At 44.5% G+C, this 26,042-nt stretch overlaps 1 protein-coding gene and 1 long non-coding RNA gene across 4 annotated transcripts in view; one reads left to right on the top strand and one right to left on the bottom strand.

Moving 5' to 3' along the window:
• LOC142803760 (uncharacterized) overlaps window positions 1-26,042 on the bottom strand; it is a 157,961-nt gene that overhangs the window by 91,361 nt on the left and 40,558 nt on the right. The window lies entirely within an intron of this gene.
• LOC119160036 (uncharacterized) overlaps window positions 1-26,042 on the top strand; it is a 50,933-nt gene that overhangs the window by 14,476 nt on the left and 10,415 nt on the right. For all 3 annotated transcript variants that reach the window (XM_075888315.1, XM_075888316.1, XM_075888317.1), the window contains exons 2-6: window positions 793-855; window positions 4,636-4,722; window positions 8,949-9,013; window positions 14,563-14,598; window positions 20,943-20,987. In XM_075888315.1, coding sequence (XP_075744430.1) covers window positions 793-855; window positions 4,636-4,722; window positions 8,949-9,013; window positions 14,563-14,598; window positions 20,943-20,987 — 296 coding nt within the window. The remainder of the gene's footprint in view (window positions 1-792; window positions 856-4,635; window positions 4,723-8,948; window positions 9,014-14,562; window positions 14,599-20,942; window positions 20,988-26,042) is intronic.

Genomic DNA, 26,042 nt, shown 5'->3' with positions numbered 1-26,042 from the left:
CAATTCTTTCATGACTTTCTAACTGCTTGTACGAAATGGTGCTCGCGTTTAATAACGCTCTGTGCGGGTGAGCTACACGGATGTGACTGGTCTTTAAGAATGTTTTTTGTGAGGCGCACCCCATGCAGTCACCTATTTTGTTCAAGATCGGCATCCATTCTTGATATTAGTAAAATTCCCTTTAAAATTGACCTTTATATGATATAGGGAAAAATGCTTCTTTCACATAACAACTTTAGTGGATAATTTGTTCGAGGCACACTGCCACAATATTCATAAACCAACTTACCCTACCCCCTAAGAAGTGTCAGATGTCTTCATGTCGTTTCCATCTCAATACGCACCTCACGTTCGTATCTCTGGCGTACCGGTCTTGTGTACAAAGTTACGCTGAAGAATTCTCGCTACTGTTTTCAAGAACAACCTCTGTTCTAAGAAATGGTATTGCCTAATTTAAGCCCAAGACGAGAAATGTGTATTGTAAAGTCGACGTTGTTTTCCATTATTTTGCATTGCACATAGTTGCTTGTTTTCCTTTTGCTTCAATCGCAAAAACTATCTAAGTTTGCCTATGCACTGTGAAAACTATGCTTTGCAGTAATGTAATTAAAGCAGCTCCTGTTCTTTTCATAAAATACCTGACTACTGATTTTTTAGCTGTGTTTGCTAAGCTATTGATATTGTTTCTGGGGACAACGATTTAGTTAAAGAAATTCGATTGGAAGTGTATCAAGCGTTTTGAGAATCGCCACGCATAGGTCTGATTGAAAACAATGTTTCTGTTGTTTACAGGATGCATTGAAACTATGCTTTGCCAACTACCTGGATCCAACTTGAAAAAGTCGAAACAGTGGAGTGAGTGAACATATTTTCTGGGGGCTGTCAGATAGATATAGGGTAACTAATATAGGGCAGTTACAAAGCACGCAACAATTTATGTCATTTAGAAGTGTGGTGTGGGCAGTCATGGGGAGCTCAAGTTACCACAATCTAGTGGTAAAAAGAAGTTTTTTTTTTTAAATCTTGAGTTCGAGATCGCATGCAAGAATGGATGTGGCAATGGTTCCGAGGGCAACCAATTGGGTGGCCGTCAATGATAGATTTCTCCTCAATCATTTGTGAAAAGCCAACTCAGCCGGCGTATAACTTGTTCTTCTGCTCATGATAATCTTTTGGTTTGTTTAGGAAATTCGCTGAAAAATACAAGCCAGTGTGTTTCTATAGACTGTGATAGCAGAACGCTCGACGTATGTGTTTGTGCCAGCATCGGAGTAATGACGTAACTTGGCTAATATGAAAGCTTCAACTTCCGAGACGGATTGTCATTTAGCGAGATCAATTTTATCGGTGACAGGCCGAAGCTCTCACTAATAAAATTGAAAGACACAGTGGTTTAGGATTCCTCGCACTTATCCTTGTTTTCAAACATTATTCAGTTTCCTCAGTTTATTGTTATATCTTTTTATATACCAGAACAGAACCTAAAGGTACTCTCTGCCATGCTTCATTGCTCTCCTGTTTTGTGTCGCAATAAAAAGCGTAACATGCGAAGTGTCTAACCTTGCAGAAATTTCTCTAGGAAAAGCGTAGAAAAAAAATGGCCCCGTATCTGCATGTAATCTGCAAATGTCGTCGAAAGATGATGTCTTGCGTATAAAGAGAGTGAACAAAACATTTATTTGAACTTCTGGGCAAGAGAATTGGTGAATCGTATTTTGGAGGCGCTGCGTTAGAGTGCCTCGAGCGTGCAGCGGAGGTGAACGAGCGCATCAAGTCACGTCACACGTGAGACATGAGCCAACCCCAATTACGCTCAATAAAGTGAAACTTAAACTGACATCTGGCAGTTTTCTTGGAAAACGAAACGCGTGGCTCAGAGAAGGGTGTGCGCGCCCGTCTCAGAGGTTATAAGGTGTAGAACGCAAGGCGACGGTTAGGTGCCACCACCGTCTTGTCTTAGCAAAGCGTTAGAAACACTCGCCTTTTCGTGCAAGTGTTCCATGGTTAGCGCATCGCGATAAGCGCTACGGTCCTTAATATTACTTATGCCTTTCCTAGTAAAAGACGCACATGCAGAATATATACGTGTTGTTGTGGTGCCCCAGGCATGCGCAATTATTGCTTTTTCAAGTGACAATTGCGGAAGTATGAACTCTAAATCTTGAGCAACATTGGTGGGCGCTGCGTATGGAGTCGGCCGTACAAATGCACAGATAAATGTACAGACAGACCAAAATTTTTCCGTCGAAGGTCCCCGAGAAAGACTATCGTCTTAAAAAAAAACTTTTTCGGTCTGCGTTATGCCTCCTTCCATCGGTGGGAACAATGCCCACAGCACTGGTCGGTGATGGTGAAAGTCGAAAACTGAAACCGTGTGCGGTTTTTGCAGGCTTCATCAAGTTTGGTTATTAGTAAAACAAATACATCAGTGGTAATATGAGGCACGCACACACTTTTTTTTGTTATTCTCCTGAGTGGTGGCGGATGCCGTGGTCTCGTTTCTACACCGGTTGCAGGCAGGCATGCAGGCAAGCGAACACAGCGCCAGCAGCGCCACCGGGCCTATTTGAATGCGCGAGACAAAAAAAAAAAAAAGCAAAAACTGGTCTTTGGCACAACTTAAAGCTGCCTCAAGTGCATAAAATACAATTTCAAGTTGAATGTGTCCAGTCTACCTGCAAAATAGGTCTACCTGCGAGGTCATAATGAAATAATTGGAAGCGCCAACAAACGGGACACAAGAGAAGAGACAAACAAGCACAGACTGAAACTCAGTTTATTCAGAGAAGAAATTATATACGAGAAAGATGAGAAAGGAAAAAAAAAACTGGAGAGAAGGTTCCACCATCATCGGGTGTCGTCCAGAAGCAAGATTTCACAATCTAACAATCTTTGTCTTATACAGCCATCAAGACACAAAAACTAGAGAGATTGCGGAAGCCTTTTTTCATTAAAAAGAATACTGATAGTTGTGTTAGTTTACCGTCTACATCACTGTTAGATTGCAAAATCTCGTTTCTGGACGACACCTGCTCATGGTGGAACCTTCTCCCCAGTTTTTTCTCTTTCTCATCTTTCTGGTATATAATTTGTTCTCTGAATAAACTGAGTTTCAGTCTGCGCTTGTTTGTCTCTTGTGTCGCGTTGGTTTGCGCTTCCAATTATTTCAATATGAATGTGTACCAACTAGCCCGCCTGTCAACCCTTCTACCTGCGAGGATTTCTTGTCCTATCAATAGATTGTCAAGATCGAACACATTCACTGTTGGGAGACGCTAGTGGTCACTTTTTATCTACTTTTTACATCAAGTTAAATTATAATTCCTTTTTTTCTGGCATGAAAGCATGCTCGTTACTGCAGACGTGATTACCTATCTTTTTGTTTGCGCCACAATAAAAAAAATTGTCCGTGCGGTAGACAGTTTCTTTAACTAGAGGACCGACTATAGTTTATGGTTGTCGAGATTTACAACATTCTCAGATCGGAGGAGTAATGCTTCATATTACATTTATGCTATAAGCAATATTTTTTAGGCTTACTGCGCATGTAAAAACCTGGTATAACAATGTCACTGTGAACTTCACTTATATGTTATTACATTGATAAACATGTGTATATTACGGGCGAATCACTCAGTCGCCGTTGCCGTGATGTTCCGCATAAAATTTCTGAGATAGTATGCCTGAAGCAAACCATGTGCATGTGAAGGGTGGCGCAAATGGTACTTGAAACGTTGTGTATGTAAAGTCTGCGCATGCTCACACATACGTAGGGCAAGCGTAGAAAAAGATGGTGGTTTAGATTGTTGATATGTTGCTTTCATTCTGAATATGATATCAAGTGCACGCTATTTATTGAAGACATTGGGAGAGGCGAATGTATTGACCAGGTGCTCATATGCACCCTCTTTAAACTATAGACTACGACAACGCATGGCAGTCTGCGCAACTGATTCTCTCGCAAAGCTAACGTTCTTTCTCGAAGGCACCGTTTGACGGCTATGAAGCCAACAGATGAATAGAGACGTGGCTGGCGTTCTTTTTTTTTGTGTGTGTGCTTGGCTTCCCAAGCGTTCATGAGCAGTGAAGGCCACGTAATCTCAACTTTCCTGGATACGATGGAAAAAGATTGATCAAGACGGGCTTCTTCCATATTTCCGAGCTCTTCATCGCGACAGCGTCGTGACAGCAGGACTAGCTTAACGAAAAAAAAAATTGCTGCTCCGAAGAACGAAATATAAAGGCGTTACGTTAACCGCTTGATCACGCGTGCCTTCAGAAAGACAGTGGATAGTTGTTTTAACTTACTTACTAAAAAAAGAGTTACAAATGCTCGTCCTCGTCTGTCAGTTCAATTTATGTCAGTATGTACAGCTTTTCGCGGTAAAATTGGTCATAACCAAGCGTGCTTTGAACCATAAATAAAGAGCGAGAGCCCTCAATTGAATGATAAATGACAGAGTTCTTTTCAGCGGTAGTGCTTACAACAGCTGGGATTCATTAGTGATTGATACAACAGCGAAACGTTTTCCTGAAAAAAAAAAAGGAACTGGTTTGTGTGAATGTCAACGTGAATGCCAATAACTTGGAAGAATGGGCTGTTGGGCTAGTTGAATATTTGCCTTGTCTTTTCAGAGGATTTCGAGAGAGATTGGAATATATTGATGCATCACGTATTTACCAAGGAAGAGGAAGAGCTCCTCGCAAACTGCTGTGGCCCAGGTAACATTTTCTACATTTCTCACCAGAGTGACGAAAAAACGGTAGCGTGTTTCATGGTAGAGCTAGGCACAACGTTCTCAACTATAAAAACCCTCCACCGACATTGGCGTAATATTTAACTTGATCACAACATTCGAATAGAAGGGGCAAAAACAAAAACTGCACGAAAGTTGTTAAATGTTCATTCACTGCCTGTTTACAGGGTCTTTCAATACTGTTGGCTGTGGAACACATTTTGTGAGCACCACGGCAGAGGTTGTGCACTTTTTTATTAAGTGCCATCTGCACTTTTTTACGCGCAAACAAAACAAACTGTTTCGTGCTGGTGGTCGCTCATCCTGTCCGGCCAGAGGAGGGAGAAAACCAGGGTCATAATTTTTTTTCAGTGATCTTTTTTGTGTCATTCATTCTATCTCCCAACTTTTCATCCACAGTTTCATCCACGCAGATTTAAATAAACTCTATGTGCCTGTGCTCATGGCAGTTTGGAATTCTCGACAATTGCCAGTAATTGCAGCAAAAAAATATGCCGAGAATTTCGCCCACATTTCCTTGCAAGGCGCGGCGTTGTTGCAAAGTTCAAAATGCTACTCACTGCTAGGTAAGTGGCACACAAATTTATCTCCGTTAGGCAGAAATATTTCGCACATAAAAAGCTGAAAAACTTGAAAGAGATATCTAAGTGGACAAAGAAAAGAAAGTGTTCGGTTTAAGCCCGAAAGCGACTATACAGAAATCGAGAAATGTAAAAAATGTCACGAACACATCCGTCACTTGAGAAATACTCTCAGTCAAAACATTGGCAGCAATCAATGACTTGGGCAATTTGACAACGCGCATCATGTACAATATTGACAATACTAATCACTGCTATGATTTGCTAGCGAGAACACGGAGAAGGAAAATATCTGAAGAAGTGTATTTGACGGCAAACACTTCTGCGAACGCGCACCTGCCCTACCAAGCGCGGCGGATCAATGCCCTCCTGTATACGGTGGCGCCTGTGGTTGCCACTTTTGTCTCTATATGAAACTTTCGCGGGAGTTTCATGGCCAGTAAAAAGTATTGAGGGACCATGGTATTAGTGATACGCTTACAGAGCTGTTCTGCTGCCCGAAGAAAGGCAGACATGGTAACACCCATATTTGGGAAGACGAAAGAATCATGCTGTGGGTGATATGCAGGACAAACGTTCAAATTAACCAGATACAATACATTTGTGAAAAATAATATCAATAACTATTCGAGAGGGTTCGAATTGTATATATGTATATAAAAGTGTAACATGTATATTGGTAAACTTTGTTTACAGAGATCCAAGCTATCTTGATGCTAGGAAGCAGATGTTTTTTTCATGTACTTATCGATTTGTCCATCTTCTGGCAAATGATATTCAATTAAATCAAAGTGTGAAAGTTATCTCGCATTTCAGCGAGATCAATACTTGCAATAAATAGTGAATCTGGTCAAAATTGGGAAAACCTACGGAGGCAGGTGGCCTTGTAATTACACGGCGCATTGTTAGGCATCAAAATGTGGTATTTAGGGCACACGAAAAGACCCGTAAGTTTTTTAGGCTTCACAAACTGTTCGACAGTGATTATCTGTTCCATTTGTTCACAATATGTATTGTTTGTTGATGAGGTAGCAAGCAAACACATGTAGTATTAGCTTGTGACGTATGAAAGACGGTAAATAACCTTGTGAATACATCGCAGCACGGGACTTATGGTGCACTAAATAACCGACACTGATTCATCAACTTTTGTTCTTTCATCATCAGCTGTACAGTGTCTCGTTTTCTGCCCCCCCTCCCCCCCCCCCCCACCACCAACCACCATATCACTTTTATCTAGGCAGGGAAGCTCACGATAAAAAGGTACAATTTCTCCAAAGCTGAGTGCCTGTTTCGAACAGCGCGCACGCAAAAAAAGAAAAAAAAATGCAAGATGTATACGTGTGAATAACGTTAGGCCCAAATGATCACAAAACCATGGTTTTGTGAGCATTTGTGTTCATCTTGCAAGATGAACAAATGTGAAGCATTATGCTACATGTTAACATTGCGAATATATGTGAAATGCATTGTGAAGTTATGGGCTCTCTTGCGTGAACATTTATACTGTAGTTTACTGGGACTGTGTATGTGAATGCTGATCTAAGGGTTTATTTTTGAAGCTTTGGTATCATATAGAGCATTATGAGATAAACATTGTGTGCGATAAATCAACTAGGCATCGCTATGCGCGGGTACTAACCTTTATTTTACTACTTTTATTTAAAAGAAATGTGGGCGTGTACTTAGGCAGTAAACATGTATTCGTGAAAATTTGTAGGCAGTCTAATGAAACGAATAAAACTATCCTTTACTCACTATTAGGTCTCTCAAGCTGAGGCCGTCGTGCATATAAGCAAACTATATATGCATTTGTTTATCATTGAGTTTCTTGCTATCAACGAAGTTCAGTACCATTAATTGGCAAGAACAGAAAAAAAAGCACTCACTATGAGCGAAAGCTTTGTGAACTCGTCACCTGAACCGCAACTGTAAAGTGAAACGGAAGTCTAAATGGTGATGCAGCGTTAATCTTGATAGTACTTTTTTTAATATACAAGTGTTATAGGAAACAAATGCCTGATCAAGACTATATGTCTTGTTAACGCTAAAATTATTCTGACACAGCAAAAAAGGAGCGATATGCAAGCGAATAACAAAATAAGAATTTGGCTGAAATTTTTTACATATTCAAGTATACCACAGTGCATTACGAGTTTTGCGAGAGAGACAAAAAATAATAAAGGCGTTCTTTACAAGCAGGTGCTCAGAAGCGTACGTAGCAACTGTTATAAGCGATTTTTTTTCACTATAGCGAGGGAATTAGGCCACACGACGAGCTTGCATTTCGTAATAAAGGGGGAAAGGAGACTGTATGAGTACTTGCATATTGATAACTTGCAGGTAATGGCTTTACCCCATCTACTGGCGTTCTGAAAAAAAAATGCCACGTCCATCACAGCCAACATTAAGGAAATATTCGGCAGATCCCATGTACCTTTCGCATCGATGTTATGTGAAGCATGCAAAGGGATGGTGACTGTGGCGCCTTTATTTAGCGAAATGAAACAACATAACGTTGTAGACATACACAAATGTTGTATGCCCAGACGTATCTTAAAGAGTCGCATATGTTTTATATAAGTAGTTGTTTACTAGGCGTAACGATGCCAACGCCAGGAGCAGTAGGTCGCTATGCAGCCTTTTTGCTTGCGAGGATGGCAGCTCTGGCTATAGTGCTACGTCAACCACGCTCTGTGGATGGCACTGGAGTATACAATTCACGTTAACCCGACGTAACGCCTATATCATTGGTGTGCACACGTAATGTTTATCAAATTAGATAGCTAGCGGTGCGACCAACGCTGAAGTTTCACCGACATTACACCTGCATAGTTCTTTTTTTTTAAAAAAACAGTTACAAGACGTGGCATTTCTCTTTGGTAGTGGATTAGATTGCCACACTGAATGATTCAGTCTGATTCCTGCTGGGACCCTGATAAATATGTTTACATTCTTTGGATCGACGCTGCAGCTTTCATATTCCCCTAATACTCTCGCACTTTATTTACGAATGTCTGCTCTCGGAGTTCGCGCGTTATTATAAACTCTTAATAAGCAGTCGCGCATACCTGCATATCGGACTCAATGGTATACTGGTTTGTGCCATATGTGTATGAAGTAAAGAGTTTGACGACGTACGCGACAGGATTTTAACATTACCTATGTAATGACGAGCCAGACAAATTTGTCAAACCTTGTTACCCTCTCACACTAATTTTGGTTCACCCCAAGTTAAAGACGTTTGATCACGAGAGCACCGAGTCGTAGGCGTCTAGATAGAGATGAGTAGATAGCTACGTAGTTGGAAGCGCTCAAAGTGCGCAGATGGCTAAAAATCGCTTCGCATTCAAAGAAAAAAAAACTGAAAGTGGTTTTATACAAACAGGGGACAATGCAAGAGTACTGGCAAATCGATTTTCTGGCAAATGTAACAGTACTGGTAAATGAACTGTAAGGTACAACGTTCCTTGCTTGATCATGCATTTTTAATACTCACTCAAGTTTGGCTCAGTCAGGCTGATTAGTAATAGGGATTGGAATTTTAATATTTAGGAATTATCGAGGGTCTTGCACTTTACACTTAACTTTGTCTTTGTTTTCTCCTTAGGACAGCACGAGGCAGTGTCCACATGCGTCAAGGGTTCCAACTTTACACGGAAGGAATACATTCAGGTAAAATTCTTTGCCGGGCAGTTTTGTTTAGAAGACGAAACATTCGCAGCGATAAAGAGCAACTTATCATTAGGTTGAAACTGCTAGATCAATGTCTTATACAAACAAAGGGACTATATAAACACGCTGGTGACATCGCGAAATCTTACTCAGTTGAAAGATTGAGCATGCCAAGTGGGGCCTGTAATGATTTCGCACAGGCGCCCCTTAGCTTCCCTGTAAAGGTATCGGGCTTTAGCGCTATTTCAGTTACAGCAGTTGCCGATTTTGAGACCTTAGTAATTATCTGATATAATGTTTGCTAGTTTCCAGGAAGGTTTAGAGTGAAATAAATAAATCCGAAAAAAAACCTCGCATTTCTGCTTTGCTCAGATTACCGAAAATTTTAAGGAATGGTTCAGTGGCGGCCACAATATTTCTCTTAGCAAGCTTGACGGTACAATAATGCACTGCCAGTAGTTTGTACTGAACATGACAACCACGCCATTAATAAGAATTCGCTTAGGGTGTTCATATAACTACTATCTCAATAAAAAAAGAATAAAATATATCTCGTAACGTTAGTCCTACCGTGAGCGTGGTTACAGTGCACAAGAACAGTTATTTTCAAACTGGACATATATTTTCAATTCGCCTCTCTGAAAACAAAGTTCTGTGATGTAAGAATTGGTCATCCTTGATGTCCACGCCATGTTATTTGTTAGACGCCATTGCCAAACATGCCACAACTTCCAAACTTGTGTGATTTATATCCAAAAGTGGCTTAAAATGTAACAGCATACGTTAATCGAACTTCGGCATCAGCTAACCACTTGATCAGTATACCTCAAAACGCAATGTACATCAGACATCAACGCAACTGCCTAATCTTTGAAGTGCCCTTTTTTTTTCTTCACATAATCATACATATGCAGATATCCGTGCTGATAGCCAGAGAAGGTTAGTGTGCGGTCCAGTGTTAAAAATAAAGTGTTGCAGAACGGTGGAAGAAGCGGTGCAGGTGCAGAATATAACAGCATCGCATTCGTGCGAACGCATACGCCTTGTGGTGCAGTTCCTCACGCTGCAGCGAAGTTCCTGTTCTAACAGCAAAGCTACATGTGCTTAGTCGATGTTTTCATGTCAGGGATCAGGGGTAATGCGGTTGGGCATCATAAACGGGTGTGTGCCAGGGAAATCGGCTAAATCCAGTACTCAACATTAGTGCACTAAAAAATTCGGCAGATCCCACGTACTTTGAGAATCGACGTTAGGCGAAGCATGCAGATGGGAGGTGTCTGTGTTGTAAGTTTTTTTTTATTGTATGAAACGTTTCGAAGTGGCGATATGTGAAAAGGAAGCAGAAACATACCCTAATTAGTCACTTATGTTTTATATAATTAGAAGGTTACAGTTGCGTAACGATGCCAACAGCAACATAGATTTTAGCAACACCAAAAGCCGTAAGCTGATATGAAGCTCTGGTGCTCGCGAGAGTGGTAATCCTGGACACGACTACCTAAATCTAGTTCAGCAGATGGCTCAACAGCAGCTTAAGTTCTTTCAAGTGTATACGTAATGTTTATAAAATCGGATAGCCAGCAGAGGAACTACAATTGGCGTTTCACGAACATTAGGGTCTATGAGAGAAGTAGGTCCGAGACCTGTCACGACATTGTGGTGGAATACTTGATTGCCACGCACAATGCTGACGTTCGAGTTATGCTGGGACCCGGACATTTATTCTTTGCAGTCGTCGGGTCAACGCTGTTGATGTCAGCCTTTTCTTAACGCTTACACGTCAAAATTACCCACGTCTGTTCTCGCCATTTTTGGGTAGATATAAACCGTTAATTATCTGTGGCACATACCAGCAAATGTGTGCCACATACCGGACCACAGGAACATGCCGCAGGTCTGACGGAAAGGGTTTGATGACGTACGCGACGGGATTGTGACGTAAGTGATGTTATGACGAGCGAGTTATATTCGTCAAACCATGTTACCCTCCCATACTAATTTTGGTTTACCCCAAGTTAAGAGGATGATAACGAGAGCACCAAGACGTAGGCGGATAGATAGATAGCTAGATAGATAGATAGATAGATAGATAGATAGATAGATAGATAGATAGATAGATAGACGCTTAAATTGCGTGTCGTACACAAAGAAATGCTTCGCATTTAAAATGAGGAAGGCAACTCCTATCCCGTGCCAACCAATGCGTTCCCCAGAAATGTGCGTGGCCTATCAGAAAACCATCATAATCATAAACCCGTATGTGCCATAGTAAATCGGGTAAATCGTGCTATACTAAATTACACTAAATAAGGAACAAGGCAAAAGTTGGCTAAAGAAATGGCGGGCGCGTTATCGTAGCCCCACCAATACTTTCACGTGATATTTTGTGGTTATGAAAAGTGGTGGATATACTAACACCTGAAAGCTTAACAAAGAGTGTTCGTTAAAGCGATACAACATATCTGAAAAACTTGCAACACACACAAATGCAAGGGAAGGCTATCAGCTCTGCTGGTTTATAAGTGTCCGCAAAATGGAGCTGGTTGAATATGTGGGGTCTCGAAATAAAGAACAAGTGCCACGTTCTTGCAGTGAACAGACACAGTAGACACGATCGCAACAAACCAAGCAGTACACATTTATTTAACTACTTTTATAACGACGATATCGTCAGCCGAATTATTATAACATCAATTGTGATCCACACGCTCAACAACCTTACGATGTTTCGCACAACACTCAACAACACAACAAACACGAGAACACACGCAAGGCGGCTACGCCAACCCTTGACTGACCGCAAGGGCCCCCGGCAGACGGCCCGCGGTGCCATGCACCGGGGTCCCACCTCGAGAGACAACCGTTCGCGTAAACCGCCACCAGCAAAGAGAACCACTTATATCTCGGGCGCCGCCACTCAGGCCGGCCGCCAGGCGTCACTTCCGCCGCTACACACTACCCATGACGATGATAGTGATGACAAAGGATGGATGGATGGATATGGCTGTACTCTTTAGATCGGACGGTGGCTAGCGCCACCAAGCCAAATACTTAATGAACCAAAAGCTAGATTTATTTTCTTCCCTTTAAATAGTGAGGTTGAGGATTCGTACTTTGCAGTGAAGGGTTTAATTTTCACTCGTGCCTTGACTTAGGCACCAATCAGATAACCTCCTTCTAGTTAATTCTACCCACTTAGTCTATTTTGCCTTCCCTGTCCCTAAACCCCAGTGCTTTGAAAAACTCTGCGCCATCTTTCTGAACTTTAGGGTGAAGCCCTTTACAGAACATTATCAAGTGTTCGGCACTGTCCTCTTCCTCTCCACACGCACTGCATACCGTGCCTAACCCTTCGTATTTGGCCCGATTTGTCTTGGTTCGCAATACTCCCGTCCTGGCCTCAAACAGTATAGAACTACCCCGAGTATTATCATAGATCCTTTCCTTGGCAATTTCGTGCTTAAAAGTTTGATAGACCTGTAGTGCGGATTTCTCAATCATGCCAATTTTCCACATATCGGTCTCAGCTTCCTTCACCTTCTTCTTAGCCGATAATTTTTTTTTTTTTTTGGTTTGGCTTCCTGCTGTTCGCTCGCGAGCACAGCGCCAGCTACCGCTCGATAGTTGTCACAAGTGAACGCAACCTCTGCGCAAGACACACTCGCTATGAGGTGCAAACAACTTTAGAGAGGGGGGGGGGGCTGCCTCCTCACACATTTTATTCTTTTTCTTCCTCTTTCTTTCCGTCCCCTTTCTCTTTGTCATTTTTTTACACTTCCCTCTAATCCCCCAGTATTAAGTAACCAATCGGGAGATGTATGGTTAAATCTCTGTCTTTTATCTTTCTGTTTCCTGCATTCCTCATTATTCTGTTTTATCCTGTAGTTTATAGTACACTAAAGTCATCTCGAAATATAGTTATTATATCAATGCAGGAACACTAGAAGTGCTGCTTCGCATAAAAGAAGCATTTGATACAGCACCTAGAGTTACGTGCCATCTTGACTTGTAGGGGTAAAATATTTCAGAGTAGATAGTAAAATATACCGGAATATTGACCAAGCTTCTCAAATTTGGGCAAACAAATTTAACTAGTGGTCTACAATGATCTCGAAATGGCGCCGTCCACTCATACATTCAGCTTATTTGTGCTGATTCAACGTGGAGTCGTTAAATCAGTTGCAAAAATTGGAGCTGATGTCTAGTTGCGATGAAAAGGCTCCTCTTTTGCTATATACTTAGACACTTCTGCGCGGCAAAAACATTTTGAATAGCGTCAAACTATATTTTCTCGCTGTAATTATTCCTGTAATGTCGAGCAAACAGTTTGTTGCGTATCATTTTTTTCTTGTTTTTTTTTTTCGTAAATGCTTCGAACGTCTATTGACTAGCAGAATATATTATGTGGTTGACTTGAACGAGGGTAAAAAGGAATGTTCTGAAATAGTAGTTTGTGTAACGTCGCGCGCGATAATTGCCGTTAATCAAAATTTCCCCCTTGCACGTGTTAATGTTACTGGGCATCGAGCTGCATTTTTGTATAATTTCTTTTAAGAGCGGAGCCCATTTGGGGACCGGGTTTTCGCGTGCTGTCGTTGTCACTTGGCATAGCGCTCCATTTGTAGAATATGTAACACTTGACCACAATAAGAAGTCTTTTAGTTTTCTTCGAGCACCCCGACGAAAAGACAGGCCGCACGCTCGTTGGTATTCTTGGTGCTAATTTAGCTGCCCTAATTCTTTCATGTTAACTTTTTGTTAATTAGGCTACCTTAATTTTTTACTGTTATATTACTGAAAATGTAATAAACTATATCTTTGAGTGTAAGTGTGACTAACTATAGCACCGTGCTTTGAACATATACACAACCGTGTACCTTCCTACGCTGTTTAAATATTGTTAGGCAATTTTCTGTCAAAGTGCTTCCAATATTTCAATACCACTTTGGTTCGTGGTCTCGTTAGCTGTAGAGCTCATACAACTAAATGTTGGGATGAAGTAATTTACTTATTTACTTATTTAATATATATATTTACTTAATATACCAAAAATGTTCCTAATGCAAGGGTACATATATACAAAATCAGTTCTTCTTCAATACGTTCGAACATGGTTGAGCCAGATTGAAGCACTGCATTGGTGGGAAGGCCATTCCTGTCCCTTGATGTGAGGTTGAAAAAGGAGGATGCATGGGAGACAGTGAGCTTGAAGGTATACGGTCATCTCATGGTTGGTACGGCTTGTGTGGCGGTGTGCGGGAGCAATGTGGTTGACTTGCGGTGATTTGTGAAATAACATGGAAAAGAGAGAAAGGTGGGCGATTCGACGGCGTGATGAAAGAGGGGAAAGATTTCTTGAGATTTGAGTTTAGGTGAGCTAGAACTATAGGAATAGTCCGAAAAAATAAATTTTAAGGTATGGCTCTGTACTCATTCAAGCCTAGAAATGTGGTTATGTTGGTATGGGTCCCAGGGGGTAGTGATTGATATCTAAATGTGGCTTCCGTACATTCTAATTTTTGTTTTATTTTCGACATCCCAAAACACAGCTGCGGGTATCGGTGGTCGCATGGAGGCATAACAAGGTGAGTAGAAAATTATCGTTTCTCTGCATTCTTCAATGCTCGAGTAGCAACTCAACCAGCCGTTTTTGTGTCATAAGTTGTGAAGCGGTGTCACGTAGATTTTCGAAGACCGTTTGACGCTTGCATGCTAAGATCACCAGCGTCTTTATTAACATTGTGCAATAACGTATATATACGGGCCTTGAAGCAATAAAAATTTAGCAGCTTTGGCGTAGAAATGCAACACTGGGCGTAGACTTAGAAAACGTGCGGGTTGCCAAATTTAGCTTTGGCCACCAGACCTCGTGCAGACGTCAATGCTCGATAATTGGTTGTCTCACGACACCTGCTGAAGAAATTTCCGGAGCCCTCCTCTACGGCGTCTCTCATAATTTTATAACGGTTTTGGGACGTTAAGCCACACATATCAATCAATCAACACCTGCTGGGCATGCTGGGTGTCGATCCCAGTAAGCCTGACATAAGGATAATAATAATAATAATAATAATAATAATAATAATAATAATAATAATAATAATAACGTGCCCAGGAGCAACCATGAGGTCTTAGTGAAAGCGTACGCTAAAATAAAACAATAAGAATGAACAATACAATACAGAGTGTTTTCAGAAAAAAGAAATCAAATAAAAAGAGGGAAATACACTGAGAAAAAAGAATTCAGTGCAGAATGGGAAGAATAAAAGGACAAGAGTTGAATCATAGAAATGAAATGAAAAATAAAGGGGAATATACACAACTATGTAGAAACCTTCCTGAAAGACAAAAAGGGAAGAATCTATAAATTTTGAAAAACTGTTATGACAGTGCAGAGCTGACATAAGGACAACCACAGTGGACTGTGAAAAACATCAAGATTATGAACGTTAACAATATAGGGACTTTGTATTCTGTGAACGATAGAGCGTTGGAAGAATTTGGCAGGCAGATAAAACGTTCGGTTCACTCTGGTTAACACGCGGAATCCGAAACTTGACACAACTGAGAAGTAAAGTTCAGGATGTCATACCGTGAAATGTCTTGTAAAGAAGTAACACGTCAGCTCGATTACGTCGCCAGTAATGTGGTGGCACTGATAACAATCTGGCAGTGTGAGAACGAAATCCAGAGTCATTTCTAGCGAAACGATGATTGTAAATGCTTATGATTTATTTTCTGAACATGCCCAGTAGCATCGCTGCCAGATTTAGCACTGGTATTCCAGATATTAGGTGCATATTCAAGTTAACGAAGACATATTGTGGTGTATAAGTTTGCAGAAGGCTGTAGGAGAAATGAATTCTCGAGAGATACTGCAAACACAGCTGAGAGAACGAAGGCGACGCATCGCAGCACGTTTAGTACGAGGAGAAAATTAGCATGCTATCAAAAAGAACACATTGATCACTGAATTCATGAACCTTGCATAACAAAATGACGTTGACAGAGTACGGAGATGACACGATGGATGTTTTGAGAGGGACACTCACGAATTCGGCTTTGAGGTATTCAGAGCGAGGTTACTGTTGTCACAGCATTCGGAGAAATAACACTAATCTGTCTGCAGCAAGGAACAGTCGTTAACTAAATGAATTTCATTAAATATCTTGATGCCATCGGCATACAAGAGAAAAGAATCGTAATGAATTGCAAAAGAAACATCGTCAACGTAAGTTAAAAATAAGAGTTTGCCTTATACCGACCCTTCAGGGACTGCACTAGTCACTTTGTACAAAGAAGACGTTTCGACATTTCCGGCAACATAACATGATCTATTAATCCGATAGCTGTGCAAGAGATTCACAACAGATGAGTTGACATCAAAGTTTGCATGTTTAATTTAAAACAGTAGGTGGTTTACTGCGTCAGAAGCCCTGCTCAGGTCACAGTAGACTACGTCAACCTGTGGTCTTTGAGAAATAGGTGAGGAGATATGCGTCATGAAACTAGGAATATCTGAGGAGGTGGAGCGGCCAGGAAAAAATGCGTGTTAATTAAGAATCAATGAATTATTCACGCTAACATATAAAACTTTGTAAGAACCAGCTAAAAGATCTTCAATGTGGCACACAGTAAAGAAGTCGGGTGATAATTAGAAACAACAGGTTTGCAGTCCGACTTAAAACTGGACCGTTTTCCACATGCTGGAAAATTTGGAAGCATTCAGACAGTAATAAATATTGTAGTCTCTACTGAAACAAATATACTATCACAAGCCTTTATATGGCGGAAAAGATGCCGTCTGGACCAAACTAAACAGAACGTCTCAAGCGCCTAATGCACGAGCAGATCATCTTTGTATCCAGCGACAAACCAATAGACGTGCTAACTGCCTTTTGCTATTGTGCTATCCGAGTCCTAGAGTCTGAAAACTTAAAACGGATGAAAAATCTGTGGCGAAACAGTCAGCAACGGCATGCACTTCGACACCGTCCTAGTCCAGTAGTCTGAAGGACACTCACTTTTGCTAGACTGTTTGCGCACATATTTTCAAAACTGAGGTGGCCTGTCCGAAAGATTTTTTTTCTACTAATTCAATATATGAACTGGTGTCCAGTTTAAATAGGCGTTTAGAAAGAGTTCTTAAAGAGCTGGACTCTTCCTTCCACTTGCTAAATCGAGAACATTTACCCTTCTTGTGTGCTCGATATTTATGCATGAGTGTACTTAAAAGTTCAGGGCAGAACCAATGGAGGTGTAGCGACGAGAGAAGGAGAGACGTGAGATGACGTCGAAGGCGGCCGATGGGGCCGAGCCGATCTCGCCACTTTATTGCAGGCCTGAAGCGGAGCCACGTCGGCTACCAGCGTCCAAACCGCCAGGCCAGAAGCTCGTTCTAATTCTCGCGCAGCTCAAGCTAGCATCTGCTGCGCGAGAGGCGCGGCGCGGTGATTGAGAAAATGATGATGATGATCATGCACTACAGGGCTCCCCCCCTAGCGCTTTGCGCGATTTGAAGTGTATATGACAAAGAAAGAGAAAGAGACTATGTACACGAACGACAATCCGCAAGGTGTCCGTTAGGAAGTCCAGTTTGTCAACGTGTAGTGACCAAAGGGAGCCAGTGGGTCTCTGGTGGGCGACACTGGGAGTTGCGCAGAGGACGAAGAAGTAAGCGTTCCGAAACTGTTTTTGCACACAAGTGGGTGACAGGATGACCAGCTGGGGCTAGCTGGGAGCGCACAGGGTGTCGCGAGTGAGCATTGCAGGTAGTAAAGATGCGTTCAGGGTGAGGTGACGACGGGTGCACAAAAGCCGATTTGGCCCCTGCGCGCGAAGCAATTAGAAGTGGTGTAGTGAAGTCCTGCAGACCACCCATCGACAAGCAATGGCCTTGACGGTGCCCTCGCGGGCGTGCACAGCACTGGTGCCGATGTCGGTACGCAGGTGTCGTGACGTGAGTGGCATCTGAATATGAGTGGATCTGACCACCCACGCTGGCAGTGAGCAAGTAGGATTGTACACGCCAGGCAGAGGTGAATGACGCATGCGGCCCGTAAAAGGGTGTGCCCACAGTCCAGTCACACGCCAGCTCGCCCACGGCTTCCGTCAAGAACTCAGCAGGAGGCGTGTCACGGGATCCAGCAGACATGGACTCCAGAGGAGGCTCAGTGGGCGTACCCTGACCTGGCGAATCACCCTCAGTAGTCGGCGCACGTCGGTTCGTGCGCAGGTCGGTATGGAAGATGGGTGCCCGCATGCCAGGCGTGAGATGTGCGGTCTGCTGTGACATAGGCAGATCAGGCACGTCGTCCTCAGGAGCGTCGGTCAGAGTCGCAACATCTCGGAAGTCTAGCCGTGGTTGACAGCCCTTGGCTTCAACCTCGCCCGCGAGAGACCGCGAGGGCGAGGATGGTTGCTGCCGGCCAGACACGCAGATTACCGAGGTGAGTGGAGAGGCACCCCCGGACATCGTTGACACTGAAGCCCTCGCGACCGGGGGGTGAACAGCAGGCGTGACGATGTCCGCAGTCGTTGTAGACGCCAGGGCGCTCGATGACGCCGCCGTCGCAGAACCCGACGTGTCAGCCGTGCCGTGAGCCATGGAGGTCGGCTGAGACGAGTCGGCGGCAAGCATGCCTGCAGCGTCGTCGGCCGAGGACGATGAAAACACAAATCTCGTGGCTGACTGGTTGCATTCAGCCCAAATGTCGACAACCTTGGCGGATGGGCAGTCGAGCGCAGGACACGCGTCGCCAGTGGCTAGACGAGAGGTTAAGTCTCGTTTATCGGACGTTGTTGAAGGCGAAAGCTTCGAGGTAGGGAAGTCAACAACGGGCGAAAGGTCACCTGTGCCAGACTTCGATGCGGGCGGCAAGGTGGTCGTCATGGACTCCGGTGGGGCCACGGTGTCGCGTGCCGTCGCTCTCATGGAAAACATGGAGGTAGCAAGCATGCCAGAAGTACCATCGGCCGCGGACCTCGAAAAAACGCACCCCGTGGTGGAGAGGTCGTCGGCAGCAGGAACGACCTCAAGAACCTCGTCGGATCTGTGACCGGGTGCGAGACTCACCGCGCCAGCAGCCGGATCCAAGGCGGAGGGAGACGTTGTCGGGGAAGCTAGGTCCTGGTCAGTGAAGACTTTTGGGCCGGAGGGTACCGCACGCTGCGACGCGGACGAAACCTGTAAGTCGCGGGTGAACGGCAGCGGGTGGTAGGTGAGGCCATGTCTGGCAAGCACCGCCGAGCAGAGGTCATCGTAAGGCTGCTGGCTGGAGGTTGAAGTGCCAGAGAGATGACGCAACTCTACCGGAAGGGCGTCTTGAAGAATGGCGTGCATCAGCGGCTGGTCCGTGACGCCATTCACCGCAAGAACGGCGTCGAGCTGCATAAACCATACCTTTGGGTAGGTCGATTGGAACGGCGGCACTGGCGGGCAGAGTTGCGGGAACATGGCAGCGGGCCGTTCAGCGAAGGGCGTGTTCTCCGGCTCACCAATGTAGCGACGAGAGGAGAGACGTGAGATGACGTCGAAGGCGGCCGATGGGGCCGAGCCGATCTCGCCACTTTATTGCAGGCCTGAAGCGGAGCCACGTCGGCTACCAGCGTCCAAACCGCCAGGCCAGAAGCTCGTTCTAATTCTCGCGCAGCTCAAGCTAGCATCTGCTGCGCGAGAGGCGCGGCGCGGTGATTGAGAAAATGATGATGATGATCATGCACTACAGAGGTATTTACGATGTTTAGAATTTCACAAGATTTATTCACGTACAAACGCACTGGAAGGCCGAGGAACGTCAGCAGACCGATGAACGTCAGCATGCTGCAAATCCAAGCAAGCGCAAGTTCGGGTCACGCGTGTATATCACCGACGCTATGGCTTGGCTTCCTGGCTGCTTCGTCGTCGTCTCGCATTGTTCACGACAAGGTGTATATTGCGGTATAAACTTGCACATGCTGTTTACTACAAGCCCCGTAAACTGTTCACCTTGCTCATCAACATTTGGTTTGTTAGTAACTTGTGACAGATCAAAGACTTACAAGTAATGAGTCCGTGTAGTCAGATCTCCTGAAAGCAAATCTTGGAGATTGGTTAAAACGACTGCTTTAGCTTGTATTTCCGGCACATACGGATAATCTTGCATTAAGGGTGGGTGGGGGTGGAATTGGTCAGCCCGAACAAGAGAGGTGTCGGAGCGTGAAACGTCAACAGATTGATTCTTTGACAGACAGAGGTCTAAGGCGTTGTCTCTGCAAGTGACGACTGTGTTGTGTTGCAGTGTGCAATTAAACGTTAGAAAATTTAAGTGCAGGCTGCACTTTTTCTCGATGATGTGATTATAAGGAGTAAAGGTAAGCGTGGTGCAGTCGGTTCAAGGCACATTGAATACAAGAACAAGAATTCTGTGTCTACTATGAGACGAAATCACATGACATGAAACAAGGTAGGGGAAATACTGGGTGGTAAATAAAAACATGCAATCAACAATTTTTCTCGTTGATACAGGCCGACTTTTAAGCAGATCAGTTTTTCGGATAATTCCAGGTCTTTCCGTCTAACAAATTTCAGTGAACTATCAATTGAAATCAGCACGCCACCACCTTTCTGTTCGGTTTTGCAGAAATCTCGGTGAATTCGGAAGGTGGTGAAGGTTGGAAAAAAAAAGTCAGATGAGGGAATTTCAGGGTTCAGCCAGGTTCCAGAAATATCGTTAATAATAATAATAATAATAATAATAATAATAATAATAATAATAATAATAATAATAATAATAATAATAATAATAATAATAATAATAATAATAGTAATAATAATAATAATAATAATAATAATAACAATAATAATAATAATAATAATAATAATAATTCATGTGCTACCAATGACACTTGGTGGCATTAAATAAAATTACTCGATTTTTTTTTGTTTCAGAACCAAGGTGCAGAAGCAGAAGAGAAGGAGAAAATATTCAATCTGGTAAGAAATGCAAAGCTATAATGTATACGCAATATACTGGGGATAACTTGAGTTTACACGAAACTCTTGGGAAAAGTTTCAGTCGGCGTGCAAAATACGTGGTCGAAGATGAATCTAAACGACGTCATGCATGACAATTAGTTTCATGTGGTTACACTTAAACGTTAAAAAGCACATGTGTGCATGTACTTGAGTACGCACCCGGATTGTTTGTTTTCTCCACTTCTTTGACTTTCGCGTCAGTTGAGTTGCGCTTTGCATATATTGCTTTGTGCCGCTCACCTAGATGACGAAGAAGAGTACTAGGTGGTGCCTGCGCTAGCCAAGTCAGCCATCAAATTCGTTTTGTTGCATCTTTCTTTTATTTCTCGTAAATACATTATTGTTAACCTGTTAATAACGAAGAAATTCATGAAAATTATCTGGTTCTTGGCCAATCCCCCAGCGTTGGTGTGTGCCACATCGTCAAGGATCTTGACTTGACATGCTCTCGCCATTTTGGTTGTTTTTCCCATCACTACTGTGAACTGTAAACACTACGTCCTTTTCTGTCATCCTTCCCGTAACATCATTGGTGGAAAGTGCAGGGTACACACTTCACGCAAGACAGAACTTCGCAGCGGGCGTCTTCTTGGACAGACCATCATGTCGACAGAGAATGCCGCCACTCCAGCCCCCACAATGCCGAGTGCACCGAGCCACGCTGTTGTGACCCACCCACGAGATGCTGGCCTCTTCTGCGGGACTGATAACGTGCACGTGGAGAAGTGGCTGGCCGACTACGAGCGCGCCAGCAAGATCAACCGCTGAAATCTGACTTTGATGCTCGCAAATGTCAGCTTCTACCTTAGGGGCACGGCCAGTGTGTGGTTCGACACGCACGAGGGGGAGCTGACCAGCTGGGACGTATGGAAACAAAAAATGAAAGACATTTTCGGAAAGCCCATTGCACGCGAACGAGCCGCCCAGAAGGAAATCTCGTGCCGAGCACAAACATCAACGGAGCCGTACATGGTGTACATACAAGATGCATTAGTCTTGTGCCGGCAAGTTGATAGCCAGATGCAGGAAGCCGACAAAGTCAACCACATTCTCAAAGGCATCGCTGACGACGCCTTTCACTTGCTTGTGTATAAAGACTGCTCCACCATTGACGACATTATCAGGGAGTGCCGACGGTTCGAGGAAGCAAAGAGCCGCCGAGTCACGCAGCAATATGTTCGGCTCCCTAACACTGCTGCCACGTCGTCGTGTGAAGACGTTCAGATTCAGCCGCCGCCCTGAAAACTTCCTGCGTCTTGTTCGCCGAGGGATTGAGGCAGCCTCTCCATCTACTCCTCAGGCTCCTTCTAACGAGGAAGCCTACCTGGCAGTGTCACTAATCCAGGCCGTCGTGCACGAAGAACTGGCAAATGTAGGCATCCAGCCAGTATGTGCCTTAAGTCGTCCCGTGGTCAGCCCTGCTTCATACTACCGACCACAACAGACGTATTTCAGGTACCGTGATGCGAACCAGTGGTGCACGCGTGATGACAGGCCGATATGTTTCAACTGCAATGACGTCGGCCACATTTACCGCTATTGTCGTTGCCGTCGGCCATCCTCCCCTCGTTCATCATACCGTCCAGACAACACCAGATCCTCCTCTCTTCACAGCCACGAGGACCCACCAAACCCTAATGCCCGAAAATTGATCTCTCGTTACGACCATTCGCCATCTCCCCAGACCCAGTGACGTTCTCGGTCACTTAAGCCACGTCGCTACCCTTCACCTTTCTCACGCCGTCCATCCTAGAAAAACTGACAGCGCAGCTCCCGGAGGTGGTGCTGCATTGACCTATCGATCCGGAAATCCTCTATTAACTCTGGCAACTCGGCAAAACCTTTTGGACGTTGAAGTAGATGGCGTGCCTGTTTCAGCGCTCATCGACATACGTGCCCAATTATTAGTCATGAGTGCTCACCTTTCTCACCGTCTTCGTAAAGTCATTACACCCACCTAATCACCTGATGTTCGCGTAGCCGATGGCCGTACACGTACCATCCTTGAAATGTGTTCTGCGCGTGTGAGCTTCGGTAATCACCAGACCTCAGTCCTCTTTGCTGTTCTGGACGAGTGCCCTCATGACCCAATCCTCGACCGCAAGTTTTTGAGCACGCATTCAGCCCTGATCGACTTCTCATCAGGCTTGTTACAATTAGAGCTTTCTGCTATACCTGACCTCGCTATCACTTCGCCACCACGTTTATGTGTCGTTCAGCTTGTTCGCTTGCGCCCAGGTACCGCGACTTACGTCTCATTTAACGCAGACCCAATGGTACGTGATGGTGACTATATTTGATTACTCCATCCTTAGACGTTGTTCTGACGCGACGAGTAGCTCTGCCTCACTCTCTTGTGACTGTGTCTGCAAACAACGCTTGCATACCTGTCCTGAACTTTGGACGCTGCGCAGAACTGATTCTTGAAGGTATCACGCTGGGCACGATATCACATTTAGACGCAAATGACCATGTCGCCCTGGCCATTGATGTCCCACAGCCACCTCCAGGCAGCCCTACTGCTAGCCCGACACCTGATGACGCGTTCGACAATATGATTGCCCCGGTTCGAGACCCTTCTCAAAGCCTGGACCTACGCCTTTTGTTGGCGTCATACCACGACGTTTTTTTATTTCGCTTCACAAAACTTGCACAAACATCTCTGGTGACCTATCAAATTGACACCGCGGACGCAAAACCTTTTCATCAATGCCCTTACCGTGTCTCGGCGACCGAACGCAGCGTCATTCAAACGGAAGTTGACAAGATTCTCGCTAAGGACACCATCGAGGCATCTTCGAGTCCTTGGGCGTCGCCCGTGGTACTTGTAAAAAAGAAAGATAATACCTGGCGGTTCTGTGTCCACTACCGGCACCTCAACAAACTAACCAAGGAAGACGTCTACCCCTCGCCGCGAATAGACGACGCCCTTGATTCCCTTAAAGGCGCACGGTACTTTTCTTCGATCGACCTTCGTTTGGGCTATTGGCTAATAGCTGTCGATGAAAATTATTGAGAGAAGACCGTCTTAATTACACCCGATGGTCTATAACAGTTTAAGGTCATGCCTTTTGGGTTGTGCAACGTGCCAGCAACATTTGAGCGCATGATGGACTCGCTACTGAGGGGTTTCATGTGGTCCACATACATGCCTCTGTTACCTGGACGATGTTGTTTTCTCCCCGGCTTGCACCAGTCACCTGCAACACTTATCGCCTATTTTGCAAGTGTTTCTATCCGCTGGTCTTCAACTCAACTCTTCAAAATGCTGCCTTGGCCGCCGAGAGATCCCCGTGCTCGGCCATCTAGTTGACGCTGCCGGTATATGACCTGATCTTGCAAAAATACGCGCTGTCACGAATTTCCCTTCCACGTTCTTCCAAGAAATTTTGCTCGTTTTTAGGCCTGTGCTCATATTTTCGCCGCTTTGTTAAGAATTTCGCAGTCATTGCGCAGCCCCTCACATGCCTTTTGAAAAAAGATGTCTCTTTCTCTTAGAGACCTGACCAAGCGTCGACTTTTTCCCATTTCGTCGACCTACTCACGTCACCCCCTGTGTAGGCCCATTTCGACGACTGCGCCTGCTGAAGTACCGATGTCAGTGGTCATAGTATCGGCGCTGTCCTTGGCCAAAATCAACGTGGTCACGACTGCGTTATTGTTTACGCCAGCCGCCTCCTCTCCGCAGCCGAGCGGAACTATTCTATAACCGATAAGAGTGCCTTGCTCTTGTTTGGGCTGTCGGGAAATGTGGTCCCTATCTTTATGGTAGACCCTTCACCGCGGAAAGTGATCACCCCGCTTAATGCTGACTGTCTTCACTGAAGGATCCGGCTGGTCGACTTGGTCGGTGGGCACTACGACTTCAAAAGTACACGTTCAGTGTTGTCTACAAGTCTGGCCGCTTGCATCAAGACACCGACTGCCTGTCCCGTTATCCCGTCGACCCGCCAGACTCTTCGGCGAACGATACCATTCTGTCTGTGCTTGCTATAACTGACCTGTTCAACATTTCTGCTGAGCAACGACGTGACCCGACTCTTCGCAACATTATCGACCGCCTCAACACTACAGCTCTCGATTCATCCCTTCGTCTTTTCGTGCTATGCGATGGCACCTTGCTAGGTCGTAGTCTGACATCCGATGGTTCTGACCTCTTGCTTGTGATTCCGACACACCTTCGTTCGACTGTTCTGGCCCAGCTTCACGACGTGCCGATGGTGGGGCACCTCGGCATTTCCCGCACCTACAATCGTGCACGCCGTTGGTTCTACTGGCCAGGAATGAATAGGTCAGTACGTCATTACGTAACCTTGTGCTATCTTTGTCAGAGCCGGAAGAAGTCAACACTCCCACCTGCCAGCTGTCTTCAATCACGTGACGTTCCATTTGAACCGTTTCATCGGGTCGGCCTCGACTTACTTGGTTCGTTTCCTACGTCTGTCTCAGGAAATCGATGGATCGCCGTTGCCACGGGCTATGCCACACAGTTTGCAATTACTCGCGCACTTCCCACCAGCTGCGCGACCGACTTAGCCGACTTCTTGCTACATAACGTCATACTTCAGCACGGAGCACCTCGGCAGCGTCTGACGGACCGTTGAAGGCAGTTTCTATCTCGGGTCATCAGTGATATCTTAATGTCGTGTTCGACCAAACATAAGCTAACCACTGCCTACCATCCAGAGACAAATGGCTTGACGGAGCGGATGAACCAAACCATCAAGGACATGCTGGCAATGCACGTGTCTGCCAACCACCAAGTTTGGGATGCAGCGTTGCCTTTTGTCACATTCGCCTACAATACGTCGCGGCACGAGATGGCGGGCTATTCGCCTTTCTTTCTTTCTTTCTTTCTTTCTTTCTTTCTTTCTTTCTTTCTTTCTTTCTTTCTTTCTTTCTTTCTTTCTTTCTTTCTTTCTTTCTTTCTTTCTTTCTTTCTTTCTTTCTTTCTTTCTTTCTTTTATTTGGTCAAAATCCAACTTTGCCTATGGGCACGATGATGCCTCCTTC

The sequence above is a fragment of the Rhipicephalus microplus genome, chromosome 3 (assembly GCF_043290135.1).
Source record: "Rhipicephalus microplus isolate Deutch F79 chromosome 3, USDA_Rmic, whole genome shotgun sequence".
NCBI classification, from domain to species: Eukaryota; Metazoa; Arthropoda; class Arachnida; order Ixodida; family Ixodidae; genus Rhipicephalus; species Rhipicephalus microplus.
Note: the sequence above shows the minus strand (reverse complement) of the source record. Positions and strands in the feature narration are given on the sequence as shown.